This window comes from Protomyctophum bolini (genome assembly GCF_963924005.1).
Source record: "Protomyctophum bolini genome assembly, chromosome: 1".
NCBI lineage: Eukaryota > Metazoa > Chordata > Actinopteri > Myctophiformes > Myctophidae > Protomyctophum > Protomyctophum bolini.
In genome coordinates, this window is record NC_137862.1 from 11,352,793 (window position 1) to 11,365,160 (window position 12,368).

Here is a 12,368-nt window from a genome sequence, read left to right on the forward strand (position 1 = left end):
AATGTATTAACAGATTGGAGAATTACAGTACATTTCAAGCACAACTCAAACTCAATACAAAACTGTTAACTGTGGACGACACCATAAAGTATTACACTTGTTTACAATAGGAACCACCATGTTCAATTCATCATTAGAGACGTACAAATATACTCTTCTATATAGCTAAAAACAGGAAATCAGCATAGAGGAGGTAAAAGGGGGGGGGGGGGGGGGGGAACATATACAGTGAGGGGGAAAAGGGGTGGGTGGGGGATTCAGGTTTTACTGGGGCCAGTTTCGGAGCGAAAATAATTTAGTAATTATTAAAAATAAATGAAAACAGTAAATGACAAACCACTGCCCTCTCACGTATTAGAAGGACATTATCAAATAAAAAAAGTTTAGGTGTTTTTGATTAATCTATTTAAATTATATAATATATATAAAATTGAGTTTTAAGTTATAATGGGTTTGTATAGGGAGGGGGCGGGGCAGCTAAATGAATATCAAATATCTAAATACTGACTCAAGCAACTTAAAAACTGCCCAGGGTGTTCTGTTCACATAAGACTGAGTAGATGACCAAAAGTTTTTTTGAAAGTGAAATATCCCTTTAACCTCGCGTGGTCCTAATCCAGTATCTGTGGGCTGCCTAGCAACACTCTCCAAATCTCGCGGTAGCTAGCTAGCTAGCTAGCTGTCCATGTCCAATTCATTCACTGCGCGCACGCACACCGCGCAGGAGCATTGTGTGTGTGTGTGTGTTCTGTGTGCCGTCGTGAGCCTAAACAAACCTGAACATGGCAGATATTATAACCCTTGATGATGAGCCGATGGAGGAAACTACCGAGGAAACTAGTGATTCCGAACCAGCTCTAAAGACTGATAACGAGGAGCCCGATGATCCCGATCCACCACAGGAGACCTCCGAGACCACCAATGGCGAGAAAACGTAACTGAAACCGTGTCGTTTTGTCCTGCGGTGTCTTAACAGTTAGCGAACGTTGGCTAAGATGGAGACCTGGGCAGCTAACGTTAGCAATAGCAAATAGCAAAGCTATGATGCTCGGAGTGTTTGCTTACCATGGTGTCATTAACCTTTGTCACTCGTAATGTTAGTCTCAATAATCAATATATTGTTGCTATAAAAATGCTTTTCGTTATGCCTGCTAAGCTACATTGCTAACGCCTGCGGCCTGCTACTTGGTTGAATCGCATTGCATTCTTGACAAGGCACCAAGTTAACTAGCATCTATCTAACCCCAGTATGTTCCCTCAACTAGCATCAGGCTCAAGTGTTGTTGGAGTACATGCAGAGCTCATGTGGTTTGATATAGATAGACGTATGTATGGTTTGATTGTTTGTTGCCAGTCCGTAGAAACACTGTCAGTTAATGTGACGTACAGCTGTGATTGATTACAATAATAGTAATGTTACAAAGTAGTACGCTGGTGATGATTGCACAGTGACGCCAACCAACCATTGATCTTTTGCACCTCAGATAATATTAATAATTACTTGTAGCACTTTTATTCACAGTGTAACATATACATACAATTATACATATAATTTGATTTCAATATAAAATGCCATTTTTTTTAAGAAGATGTTATCATCTGATGTTTAAAAGAAGATAGCAGTAGCTGTATGAAGTGTGAATGGTAGTCAGTTGAAATGTCAAAAAATGTCAATATGAAGAATGGCTTTGACTTTTGCTTCACACATTTTTGTAGAGAAGCTGAGGAGACCGTCTCTGAGGAGACTGCTGAGGAGACTGCTGAGGAGACCGCTGAGGAGACCATCTCTGAGGAGACCGGGTCTGTTCCCCCCACAGAGAAGTCTGAGTCTAAAGAGGAGAAGAAGTCCTCTGGCAGCAGAAGAGGGAACCGCTACCATCCTTACAAAGACAAGCACGGTGGTGGCAGTGCTGCGGACAAGAAGGCTACTCATGGGAACCGGGTGTTCATTAGCAATATCCCCTATGATATGAAGTGGCAGGCAATTAAAGACCTAATGCGTGAGAAAGGTAATTCCTGCTGTGTTTGGGATTAACAATGTTTTCCCACTCTGTCTCTTCAGCTGATCGGGAGGCCTTGACCTCCCCTCTTTGTTACGAGATGGATCAACCCGCTTACAGTAGTCACTAGATGCTCTACCTTCTTTTGGATGCACTTTAGTGAAGAAGACAGGGACGTAGTAATAGTGTGACATTCGCTTATTGGATTTATTCATACTCATTGGGTGGACCCCAGTTTAGATTGGTCTGATATGTCTTTGAGAAAGGAAGAATCTCTTAGTTATTTTGTTCCTTGTTTTTTATGGTATTGTAAGCTCCTACATGTAACCTCAGACCAGCAGTAGTAGTATTGACTGTTGTTGTATGATTTTGTTGCATCTGTTGTAAGGTGAACCATGTTTGTATGAATGAACCTGTTGTTAATGCAATGACTTTTGAACCACTGGGTCTTAAAGAGGCTTTTGAAAGGTGAGAGGACACCGGGGAAATTCCAACAACAGGAACTTTGTTGACCCACTGATCAATGTTGAAGCCTTTTGAATTCCCCAGGTTAACTGTAGCTGTGTTATTCTTTGGCCTTGGCCTGTGGGGGCTCTCAGTCACTGCCCAGGAAGGCATGGTGTTGTCTGGTGGGATGTTGGTCTGGGCTGACTGTTGATCATTAATGGGACATCTTCGCCTGTAGCAGCGTTGCCAAGGCCAACGGTGCAGTGAAGACTGGTGACTTAAATTCCTTTGTTCTCTTGGTATTTTCCCTTTGTATGTCTCATGTAGTTGGTGAGGTTACATACGTGGAGCTCTTTAAGGATGCAGAAGGAAAGTCAAGGGTAAGTGATGTGGTCAACTTGCTGCACGAGGTTTTAAATGCCCTCCGCAGTCTCCTTAATCATCCAGTGTTTTAGGTACTGATCCTTTGATCTGTCTTATGTTGCTGAATTGGAGATGGATTGTGTTTAGAGCCTGATAGTTGGCTTTAGATTGATATGCACTTGAAAGGGACTTGTCCTGTTGACTCTGGAAAAAATAGCCCAACTCGAACTTATCTGAAAGTGCAACGTTGTTTTGCTGTTGTCACTTCAATTGGTGTCAGAGTTTGTCCGTTTTGACCATGTTCCAAAGGGAAATGTGGCTTGAGGTGATTTGTCATATTGATTGACCCATGACGCTGTCTCAAATTCTGATTTACAATTCTGTCATTTTATATGGCACAATTCTCTTTTCAAAGGAACAAAATGGTTCTTTTGTCTTTTGACACATTTTAGCTTTAACTTCCAGATAAACAACTTTCTTTGCTCTACAGCTGTTTATGAAAAGCATACAGAAGTCATTGCGCAATGTTTTGATGGCACGGCAAAACTGGTCCTTTCTCAATCTAAATGCATAAAATTTAGTTATTTTCTGTTTTATTTACCGGTAATTGATATTTTGTTGCATTGTACATTTGTTCAAACCAAGTAGGCTATTATTATTGTGTTAAAACCTTTTATACTTCTAACCCTACTGAGAATCTATTGTTTTAGACCAGTACTGTGATATGCCAACATGCTCTAGATAATGTCAATAACTTGTACTTATCTGGCTTTTGATGATCTTTTCAAAATACATGATCACAAACAAAAGCCTGCTAGCACAAGCTGGCACCAAAGTAACAACATTGTGTAGATTCACAAAACACTAGAAGCATGTTGATACATGTCTAGACGGTTGGTAAATCTCTAGACTTGTTCATATGTTTTATTTGATCCTAACTGTTTTTTATCTATTCCTTCTACTCTGGATGAATGTTGACTCCTGAACTCGACGATGCCGCTTGTTAGGGTTGTGGGTAAGAAACCGTGTCAAATTCTGTTAATATCTAGATTTAATAACACCATAAGCCTACATGCCCTACTTTTATATTTATGCTGTCCCTCTCTCACCAGTGTTGTGGAGTTTAAAGATGCAGAATTTGTTAAGAAGGCCATAGACACCATGAACAAGCATGACCTGAGTGGAAGGCCGCTCAACATCAAAGAGGTAGGGACAAGTGTATGCACTTTTTTTGGCATTAAAGCAGCTGCCAAGAGCATCTTTCATTTGAGTTGAGAGTTTCCATGTGTTTCTCACACACCCAGGACCCAGATGGGGAACATGCACGCCGTGTGCTGCAGCGTATGGGGGGTATACACCAGGGAGGCCGAGGGCAGGACAGTATGCCTGGAGGGATGAATGTGCCTCACTCTATTGCCAACAACCCCAACATCCCACCAGAGGTCATCAACTCACTGCAGGCTGGGCGTCTGGGCACTACTGTGTTTGTGGCCAATGTGAGCACACATTATGTTACATGTTACTTTTACTCCAGTTACTCTTAAGTCATGACTTTGAGGTGATATTTCAATTAAAGCTGTGTCTTAGTATAGCAAATAACTATTTCCATCTACAATCTAGGCTTACTGTCTGGGATCTATTAACCCTTTTAGATTTTAGTAGTTTTGGATTTTAGAATCGACATTGGGTCTAAATGGAGGTTACTTTGTGATTAGCACACTGCTGTCTTGATGTCGGAAGAACGTTTTTGGAATAATTTGGCAGGTTTATTTTGCATACCTTGCATTGCATATCCTTTTGAAAATGGCTTTGCTAAGTTTAGTTACCTTTTGTACACTTCAGGTGCATGTAAACAACTAACAAGATGAACCTGAAAACCTACATTGAGTTGTAACACACAACTGGCTATAAACACTGATAATCATGCATGTGAGAGTTGCCTTAATCAGGTTCGGAATGAATAGAGTATGCATGTAAAGGTAACATTATGTCTCTGAAACAAGGTAACCACAATTTAATGGGCATTGTTCATAACGACGGTTCCTTGAATTTCAGCTGGATTTCAAGGTGAGTTGGAAGAAGCTGAAAGAGGTGTTTGGCATGGCTGGTGTGGTGAAGCGTGCTGACGTGAAGGAGGACACCCATGGCAAGAGCAGAGGGATGGGAACGGTTACATTTGAGCAGCCACTGGAGGCTGTACAGGCCATATGTATCCTACTCCTACAGCTCAAATATCTCTACGTGCATTGACACACAGATGTAAACATTTGCAGCTGCTTTCTCCTTGACTTTATTCTCAGCCATGTTCAACGGTCAGATGCTGTTTGACAGACAAATGCATGTTAAAATGGTACGACATGTGTATTTTTACATTTATCATTCTAAAATGATGTAATTTACCGGTAGATAGCATATTATGTAGACCTAGCATTCTGTAATGTATACAGTGCATCATTGTACAGATATTCTACTGTTAGACGGATGTTAGGTACTTAGCTTACTTATGATGACTAGTTCATGTATTTGATGTATTACCATGTGTTGCTCTTGCTTTAAGTTTTACCATGTGTCGCTCTTGCTATAAGTATTACGGCACCATGTGTTGCTCTTGCTTTAAGTATTACCATGTGTCACTCTTGCTTACAGTAAATCTCCCTGGATTAAGAGCGTCTTCTATATGCCTAAATTGTCAATTGTCTATAACAGTAGTACAAAACGAGGTAAAAATGCATTTCAACATTGTTTTTTTTTTTTTTTTTTTTTTTAGGATGAGAAATCTCTTGCGCCTGATGATTTCCATAGCGTAGAAAAAGCACCTCAGTTACCAAGTAAGTAAATTTTGTTCAAAAGGTTTGAATACTAAAAACCTATAAATGAGCAAGGCCTTGTCCAGTGGTTCTCAACCTTTTGGAGACCGACCCAGACACAGAAACACAAAGTGTTTGTCAGACCTGTTTAAATTGAACAATGTTATTTCTGCTTAATGATACATGTGAGAGTTGGCTATTTTAAAGCCACAGGACAACAGATGTATAGTATAGTATATGGCGGCACCCTGTGCGCGTTCCTGGGGGGGGGGGGGGGGATGATCTGGGGTGGTAACTGTAATTTCTCAAAGGTTTTTTCCAAAAGTAATCAAGTACAGTACAGTACACTACAATAGAGTACAGAGCACAGTATAGTACAGTATAACAATAAATGTATAGTTGCACCGCTCAGTTCACACAGGTGTGATTGTCTTTTTCTTTTATTTGTTCAGGAACTATTCTATGATTTTGTGCAACATGCTTACAAATGTTGACTACCTCAAAACAAACTAGGGTAATTAATTTAATTATCTTATGATGTATATTGTATAATTACGGCTCTGCAAGTAAGTTTGGCCTTGGGCTAATTGTTTTGTAAGGCATTAGATGACGGTTTAGAACATAATTATCATAATTGTGCACAAAGCAGCAGGAATCACCTCAGCTGTGTGACAGTGGGACTGTTCCACGGCTTCAGCGGCAATCTCACTCGGCATGCATTAAAGTACAATGAGCATTCTTTAGTTGGTTGTGAATTCACTATTTGGACATTTTAGCTATAATGATAGCACATAAGTCTGATATTTTAAAATATTCACGTTCTTAAAATAATCTGGCGGGCCAGACATTATTTCTGGATGCCGCTTCTGGCCTTTCTGTTCCATATTATAAAATTAATACTGGTAGTTATCTTTTTGAGTTGGCTGGTTGGTAAACATGTTAAGGAATTTTGAGATGCCTGTTTTGGTTCAAATAACAAAGATTAATTCATTATGGAATAATCATTAATTGCCCGCTCCTACTATACACACGTTTTCTTGTCTGTGTGTAGGGGGTCTCGGTGGCATCGGTATGGGCCTGGGTCCAGGTGGGCAGCCCATCAATCCCAACCGACTGACTGGAGGAGGTGCCATGGGTCCTGGAGGTCAGTCACATACCACACCTTACAAAAACAGTGTTCTGCACTGAGTACTGCCTCATGTTTGTTGAGTTCTGAAAAGTGAAGGGGCTCTTATTTAGGTAAGGGGTGTAAATCCAAACTTTGGATGCTCATCTTTGAGTCTAAGTCGGAATATGTCTTTTAGAATAATATTGTTTGCAAGACGACATTAACACAAGAACAATAAGTAACCTTATTCTTAAATCTAACCTTGGTAAAACTATGCCTAAACCTAACCTCAGCAAAACTGCATATCCCTAAATGTATTACCATAATTTCCCAACCTTAACCTCAATTAAAACAAATACAAGAACCGCTGGGGCCGAGCGTTCTACAAACCCACTAGGTTGTTGTACCAACTAAATTAACCTGGTTAATTGAATGGTTCAAAACGTTAATAGCCGATAGTCAAGTCAGTTTCATTCACAAAGCACCAAATCACAAAAGTTATCTCATGACACAGCAGGTGAAGACCATACTCTCAAAAATTGAAACCGCAAACAGAATCTGGTTGTAGGTGGGCACTGCCATCTGCCTTGATCGTTTGGTTGGGAGGGGGAGAGAGAGAGAGAGAGACACAGTCAGATGCACAATAATAATAACCCTAGCCTGGGGGTCCGTAATCATGATTCATGGAAGCCTATGGGATGAGAAAACACAAAACTCAGATAAAGAAGTCATGTAAGTAGTAGCATTTATAAGACATGAACGCAAACAGATCACTGAATCATGAGAAGTCCCTGGCCAGTCTAAGCATATAGTTCATAAGAAAAAATGTAACCGCATTCCTGTCCCCAATTGTTTGAAAATACCCCAGAAAACACAATGCTTAGTTAATGTGTAAACTATTGAATTGTCGGTCTTGGCTGTGCCATTCTTAACCTGGCGTGTGACCTACTGCACCTTGAATGTGGGTTATGCTGATAATGTGAATGATCAGACAAGAAAAATACTGCATATAATTGGTCCTCACAAATGCTCAGGATAAAATGGTACAATTGTTTTTCTACTTGGTCTGTCTCTCATTGGAGGGCTGTGGACAGTCCAGAAACTCGCCTAGCACTGATATCGTTTGCAGTTTTTGCAGGTTTTTACAGCCTACATTAGATTGATTCCCCATCGATGTCACTGATAAGTAGGTTTCTATCCACAGGCAGAGTAGAAATAAGTACCATCATAGCTATCATAAGCATTAATGAGGACCAATTATTATAAAATGGGTGAAGTCGTCCTTTTAACGTAATTGCTGCGTTTTATGCATTGACTGACCCAACCCCCATATAATGCATCCTCCTTTTCTGCTACATTTGAATCCCTATATATTTGTATTGACTGACTTGCTGTATTTATTTTTATTTAGGCATGGATGCCGGTCCAGGTTATGGTGGTGGAATGAACAGAGCTGGAGGTGGGGATCTATCTATCAGCTTGTCCTCTCTTTTTGATTTTGGAGGAAAGGGTAGGTAACTGGTTGTGCTGCATGTGTTCTACAGGTGGAGGCTTTGGTGGTATGGATAACATGGGCAACATGGGTGGTTTTGGCAGAGACATGGGCCGGATGGGAGGTAAGGACACATGCCCACTTTTTGCCCATTTCCCTTATGCCGAACATAACATGGTGACCCGTGATGCTGTCGATTTAAAATAACTCCTTGTGATGATGGCCCTTTTTCACAAGTCAGCGATCACAGCGCAAATTGTATTGGGAGAGTACAGCACAATGTTAGAAGTCCCAGAAGACAGAGCAAAAGTAGGCAGAGTTTTCAAAACTTCTAAAGCATGATGACGGTTCACTCTACTAACGTATGCAAAATGCTGGTCATGCCATGTGAGTTTGATTGTGCAGTATGTGCTCAGTAGAGTGCAGATCTCCAGCAGGAGGCATGCACTAATAATACAATATTGACATAACGCTCAACTGTTTTTACCACTGTGTGGAGCAAGTTGGTCTATATTCAGTCGCTTTACCATTAAATACTTCCATCCATGATTCAGATACACAGCATCTGTGTTTTTCTCCTCAAATTAATTTAGACCTAAAACCTACAAATCATACAATCGAGAAGGAAACACAAAGTCTGACTTATTTCTATTATGATCCAATTCCCCTTCCGTGCCTGCCTGGATGTCTCAGTGGTCAAAGTTCGGCAAGGCTGGTGTTTAGAGCTCGCCGCAGGGGTCTCTGTGCTGTGCGCCCTGTCTGATGCAGTATGCAGCTGAATGCAGTGCTGCCGTTTGCTGCATTCAGTCTGCGAAATAATTTGAATCTTCATTTCATCATGTACACCGTCCGTGACCACAATATTAAAACATATTACAACACACACACACACTTCTGAAATAGTTCTCTTAAGATTTTGAATGAATTTGTGTAAATTTCTCTTTAATTTTGAATGAATTTGTGTAAAGTTGTGTGTGTAGCCCTGACAGTTTGTTGTTCCTGCCTTTGATCAGATATGTACAGGTCAGGGATGGGTGGAATGGACAGGGACTTTGGCCGCGGTGATATGTCCATGAACCGAGGCTTTGGGGATTCATTTGGTGGAATGGGTGAGTACAGTACAGTGAGTGAAACTCATGACTTCAAACACAAAACCTCAGTCAGTTCATACTGAATGGCAGCATGACCACAGGCCACAGCAGAGCTATGCATGCTTTGGTATGTCTAAAGCTTGGATGTGGGCTGTGAGGCGGTTTGGGAGTTGCTCATCATGTGTGGGCTGCCAGATCTTTGGCTTGACTGCTGTGACGTTGCGTGGTGTGTGTGATGTTGGTGTGTAGTATTACCTTTCAACTAAAGCGTGCTGGCTTGTATTCTGTCCCTTTAGGAGGAGGTGGTTTTGGAGGAGGCATGGTCAATGCTGGCATGGGGCATATGGGAACTGGATTAGGTACATCAAGCATATCATCAGCTACTTTTGCCCTTTAATCGTTGCTTTTTATCATCAATTCACTCCCATCCGTAAATACACAATCGCAGCAATGACCTGGCTGTTCATTGGAAATGTCACAATACTAGACATGTTGTCATTTAAATGTGTCCATGTTAAAAAAATACAACATGCTTAGTTTTGAGTGAAGATTCATGCATTTTCTGTTTGATTTACTTTGCCCCACTTCTTCGCCTGCCTGTGTTGCAGATATCCCACTGAACCTTATTCATAGCATGCAGTATTTAGCACATGCAAACCCAAGCCTAATTTAAAATGTCTCATTCCTTTTAAGATTAATCAGATTAATCCATTACACACCGTCCTCCTTAGCTTTGGATGAGTAGGCTAATGGTTATTGCTCTGCATTCTGCTTGCTATGTGAAAGGAAAGTGTTTTTTGTCCATATTCAGCAGTGACAAGCTTTTGGCAGATTGCTTACACACACACACACACACACACACACACACACACATATGTATATATACATATGTATATATACATATATATATATATATATATATATATATATATATATATAAATAGATTTCATTCATCACTTGGTTATCTAACATTGTGTTGATAATGTCACGTCAGCAGCACTTTATCATATTACATTCCTTGGCATGGCCACGTTTTCACTACATTTTTTGGATGATGAGGGAAAAAGAACCATAATGCTGAGTGTCTGCTAAGGCATTGTGGGCTTGGATTCAATATTAGAATACAGGAGTCCACAATGTAACAGTTATCTTCTAAATATTACTCACTTCATGACTACACTATCTGTCATTATTGGCTGATTCCAAGTCGGCACTATTGGATTCAGTGTGTTTAGCCATGAGCAGCCATGCTGTAAACAAAATTCACAGATGTAATTTACACGGCATTAATTGGTATGACATAGTTGAGCTCAAATAGTAAAAATGTCATTTAATGAGGATGCAGATGGGTTAGTGCATTTTTTTATTAGTAGGTTTGACAAGTCAAAATGGTTAGACATTTTTTTTGTGCTGCATTTTTATAAGCTGCACTAGTAGCACTACAGAACACAGAAGATGCGTTCTTATTGTGAGTGTGTATCTGTTGTAGGTGGTGGAATGGGAAATATGGCAATGGACCGTATGGGCACCAGTTTTGACCGTATGGGCATGTCAGGAATGGAGATGAACCGTGGCTTTGGAGATTATGGGGGAGGAGGCATGGTCAACAGAAGCTCTGGATCCAAGGGAGGGGGCTGTACAATCTTTGCGCGAAATGTAAGTGGAGATATTTCTATACGTGATTTCGACTAGAACTAGACTGGAATTCACCTATGCTTTTTATGGCATAGGCAGCTCCCAGAATTAGGCACAGCTGCTGGACATAAGACTAATTAATTAGAGAGAGAGAGAGAGAGAGAGAAAGAGACTTATGAGAATTGAAGTGGACTCGGCCCCAGACCTTTTTTTTCCTCCATTTCCGAGGCTAGACTAGATCTAACGTAGGATAACTTTTAGTGTAGAAATGTCTGCATGTGGTTTTGAATAGAAAATATAATATGTCCACACGAGTTAATAAGGGGTTGTCTAGTCAAATAGAAAGGTGAAAGGACTAAAGTGTAGAGCGATCTCTTACTATGTATTTACTATGGCTTGTTTTTGTTTTTGTCACAGCTGTCTTATGACCTCACTTGGCAAAAGCTGAAGGAGAATTTCAGCCACTGTGGTATGTCTTCTACTCAATCTAACATGAATCTATTTTGTACAAGTTGATACATTTGCATGACTCAAGAATTGACTCGGTTCCTGCTGACATTGACGGAGATCACAAGATGTCCAAAAGAGCCACACTTGTGAGATGTATGTTTAGTTGCGCTCTTGAACAACCAGCAAATTGAATCATCTACTCTCCTTCCTCTGTCCATCTGCACTGCAGGCCAGGTAATGTTTGCAGAAATTAAGATGGAGAACGGAAGGTCAAAAGGCTGTGGGACGGTGAGGTTTGATTCTCCGGAGAGTGCCGAGCAGGCCTGTAGGATGATGAATGGAACGAAGATAAACGGTAGAGAGGTGGATGTCCGTATAGATCGCAACGCCTAGGGCCCTCAGAGTAACTGAGGAATGGGCGATCACTTTCAAAGCCCTCACCAAGGAGGTTTTGTTTTGTTTTAAAAACACTTATTCCATAATTATGTCCATTTTGTCCACCGCTTTTCCAAACTTTTGTTTATATGTCAGTTTTTTTTCCTTTTTTTTTTCTTGTATCTTTTTGTAAACTCTTTTTAATTTGTGGGGCAATGCATTTATTTGATCAATAAACCTTTTAATTTTTAAACCGGCTGCTTGTAAAGTCTTGGTTAGTCATCTTCCCAGCATATTTTTTATTGACCATAAGATTAAGTTATCTATTATGTTGATCGATATAGTATAACATAAAATTAGCTGGAATATGTATTCACCAAAATGCCTTTCATTATTGATGTTGGCACATTTGCATAACATAATGAAAACATGGTGAAACAGGATGGGGGACTGATCAGCATGGATCCTGAGTCATTCTATATTGACCAGTCAGGCAATTTAAGGCAATAGAAACTTTAGGATTTCTCTATTTATGGCTCTGTGTGCACCTTTCCTTACAACAAGGGCAGTCTGCTCATAAAAAGCTTATGAGGATTACT

The 12,368-nt window shown here is 40.4% G+C and overlaps 1 protein-coding gene across 1 annotated transcript; it reads left to right on the forward strand.

The window, feature by feature from the left end:
- Nucleotides 1–716: 716 nt before the first annotated feature.
- myef2 (myelin expression factor 2) lies at nucleotides 717–12,025 on the forward strand. Its single transcript, XM_080788676.1, has 17 exons — nucleotides 717–934; nucleotides 1,717–2,009; nucleotides 2,775–2,827; nucleotides 3,818–3,825; nucleotides 3,923–4,016; nucleotides 4,115–4,306; nucleotides 4,866–5,019; nucleotides 5,111–5,160; nucleotides 5,578–5,638; nucleotides 6,669–6,761; nucleotides 8,137–8,184; nucleotides 8,270–8,341; nucleotides 9,231–9,326; nucleotides 9,605–9,667; nucleotides 10,799–10,965; nucleotides 11,362–11,413; nucleotides 11,624–12,025. Exons 1-17 carry the CDS (start codon nucleotides 783–785, stop codon nucleotides 11,785–11,787), a joined length of 1,812 nt encoding a protein of 603 aa, XP_080644802.1. The 5' UTR covers nucleotides 717–782; the 3' UTR covers nucleotides 11,788–12,025.
- The last annotated feature ends 343 nt before the right edge of the window (nucleotides 12,026–12,368 follow it).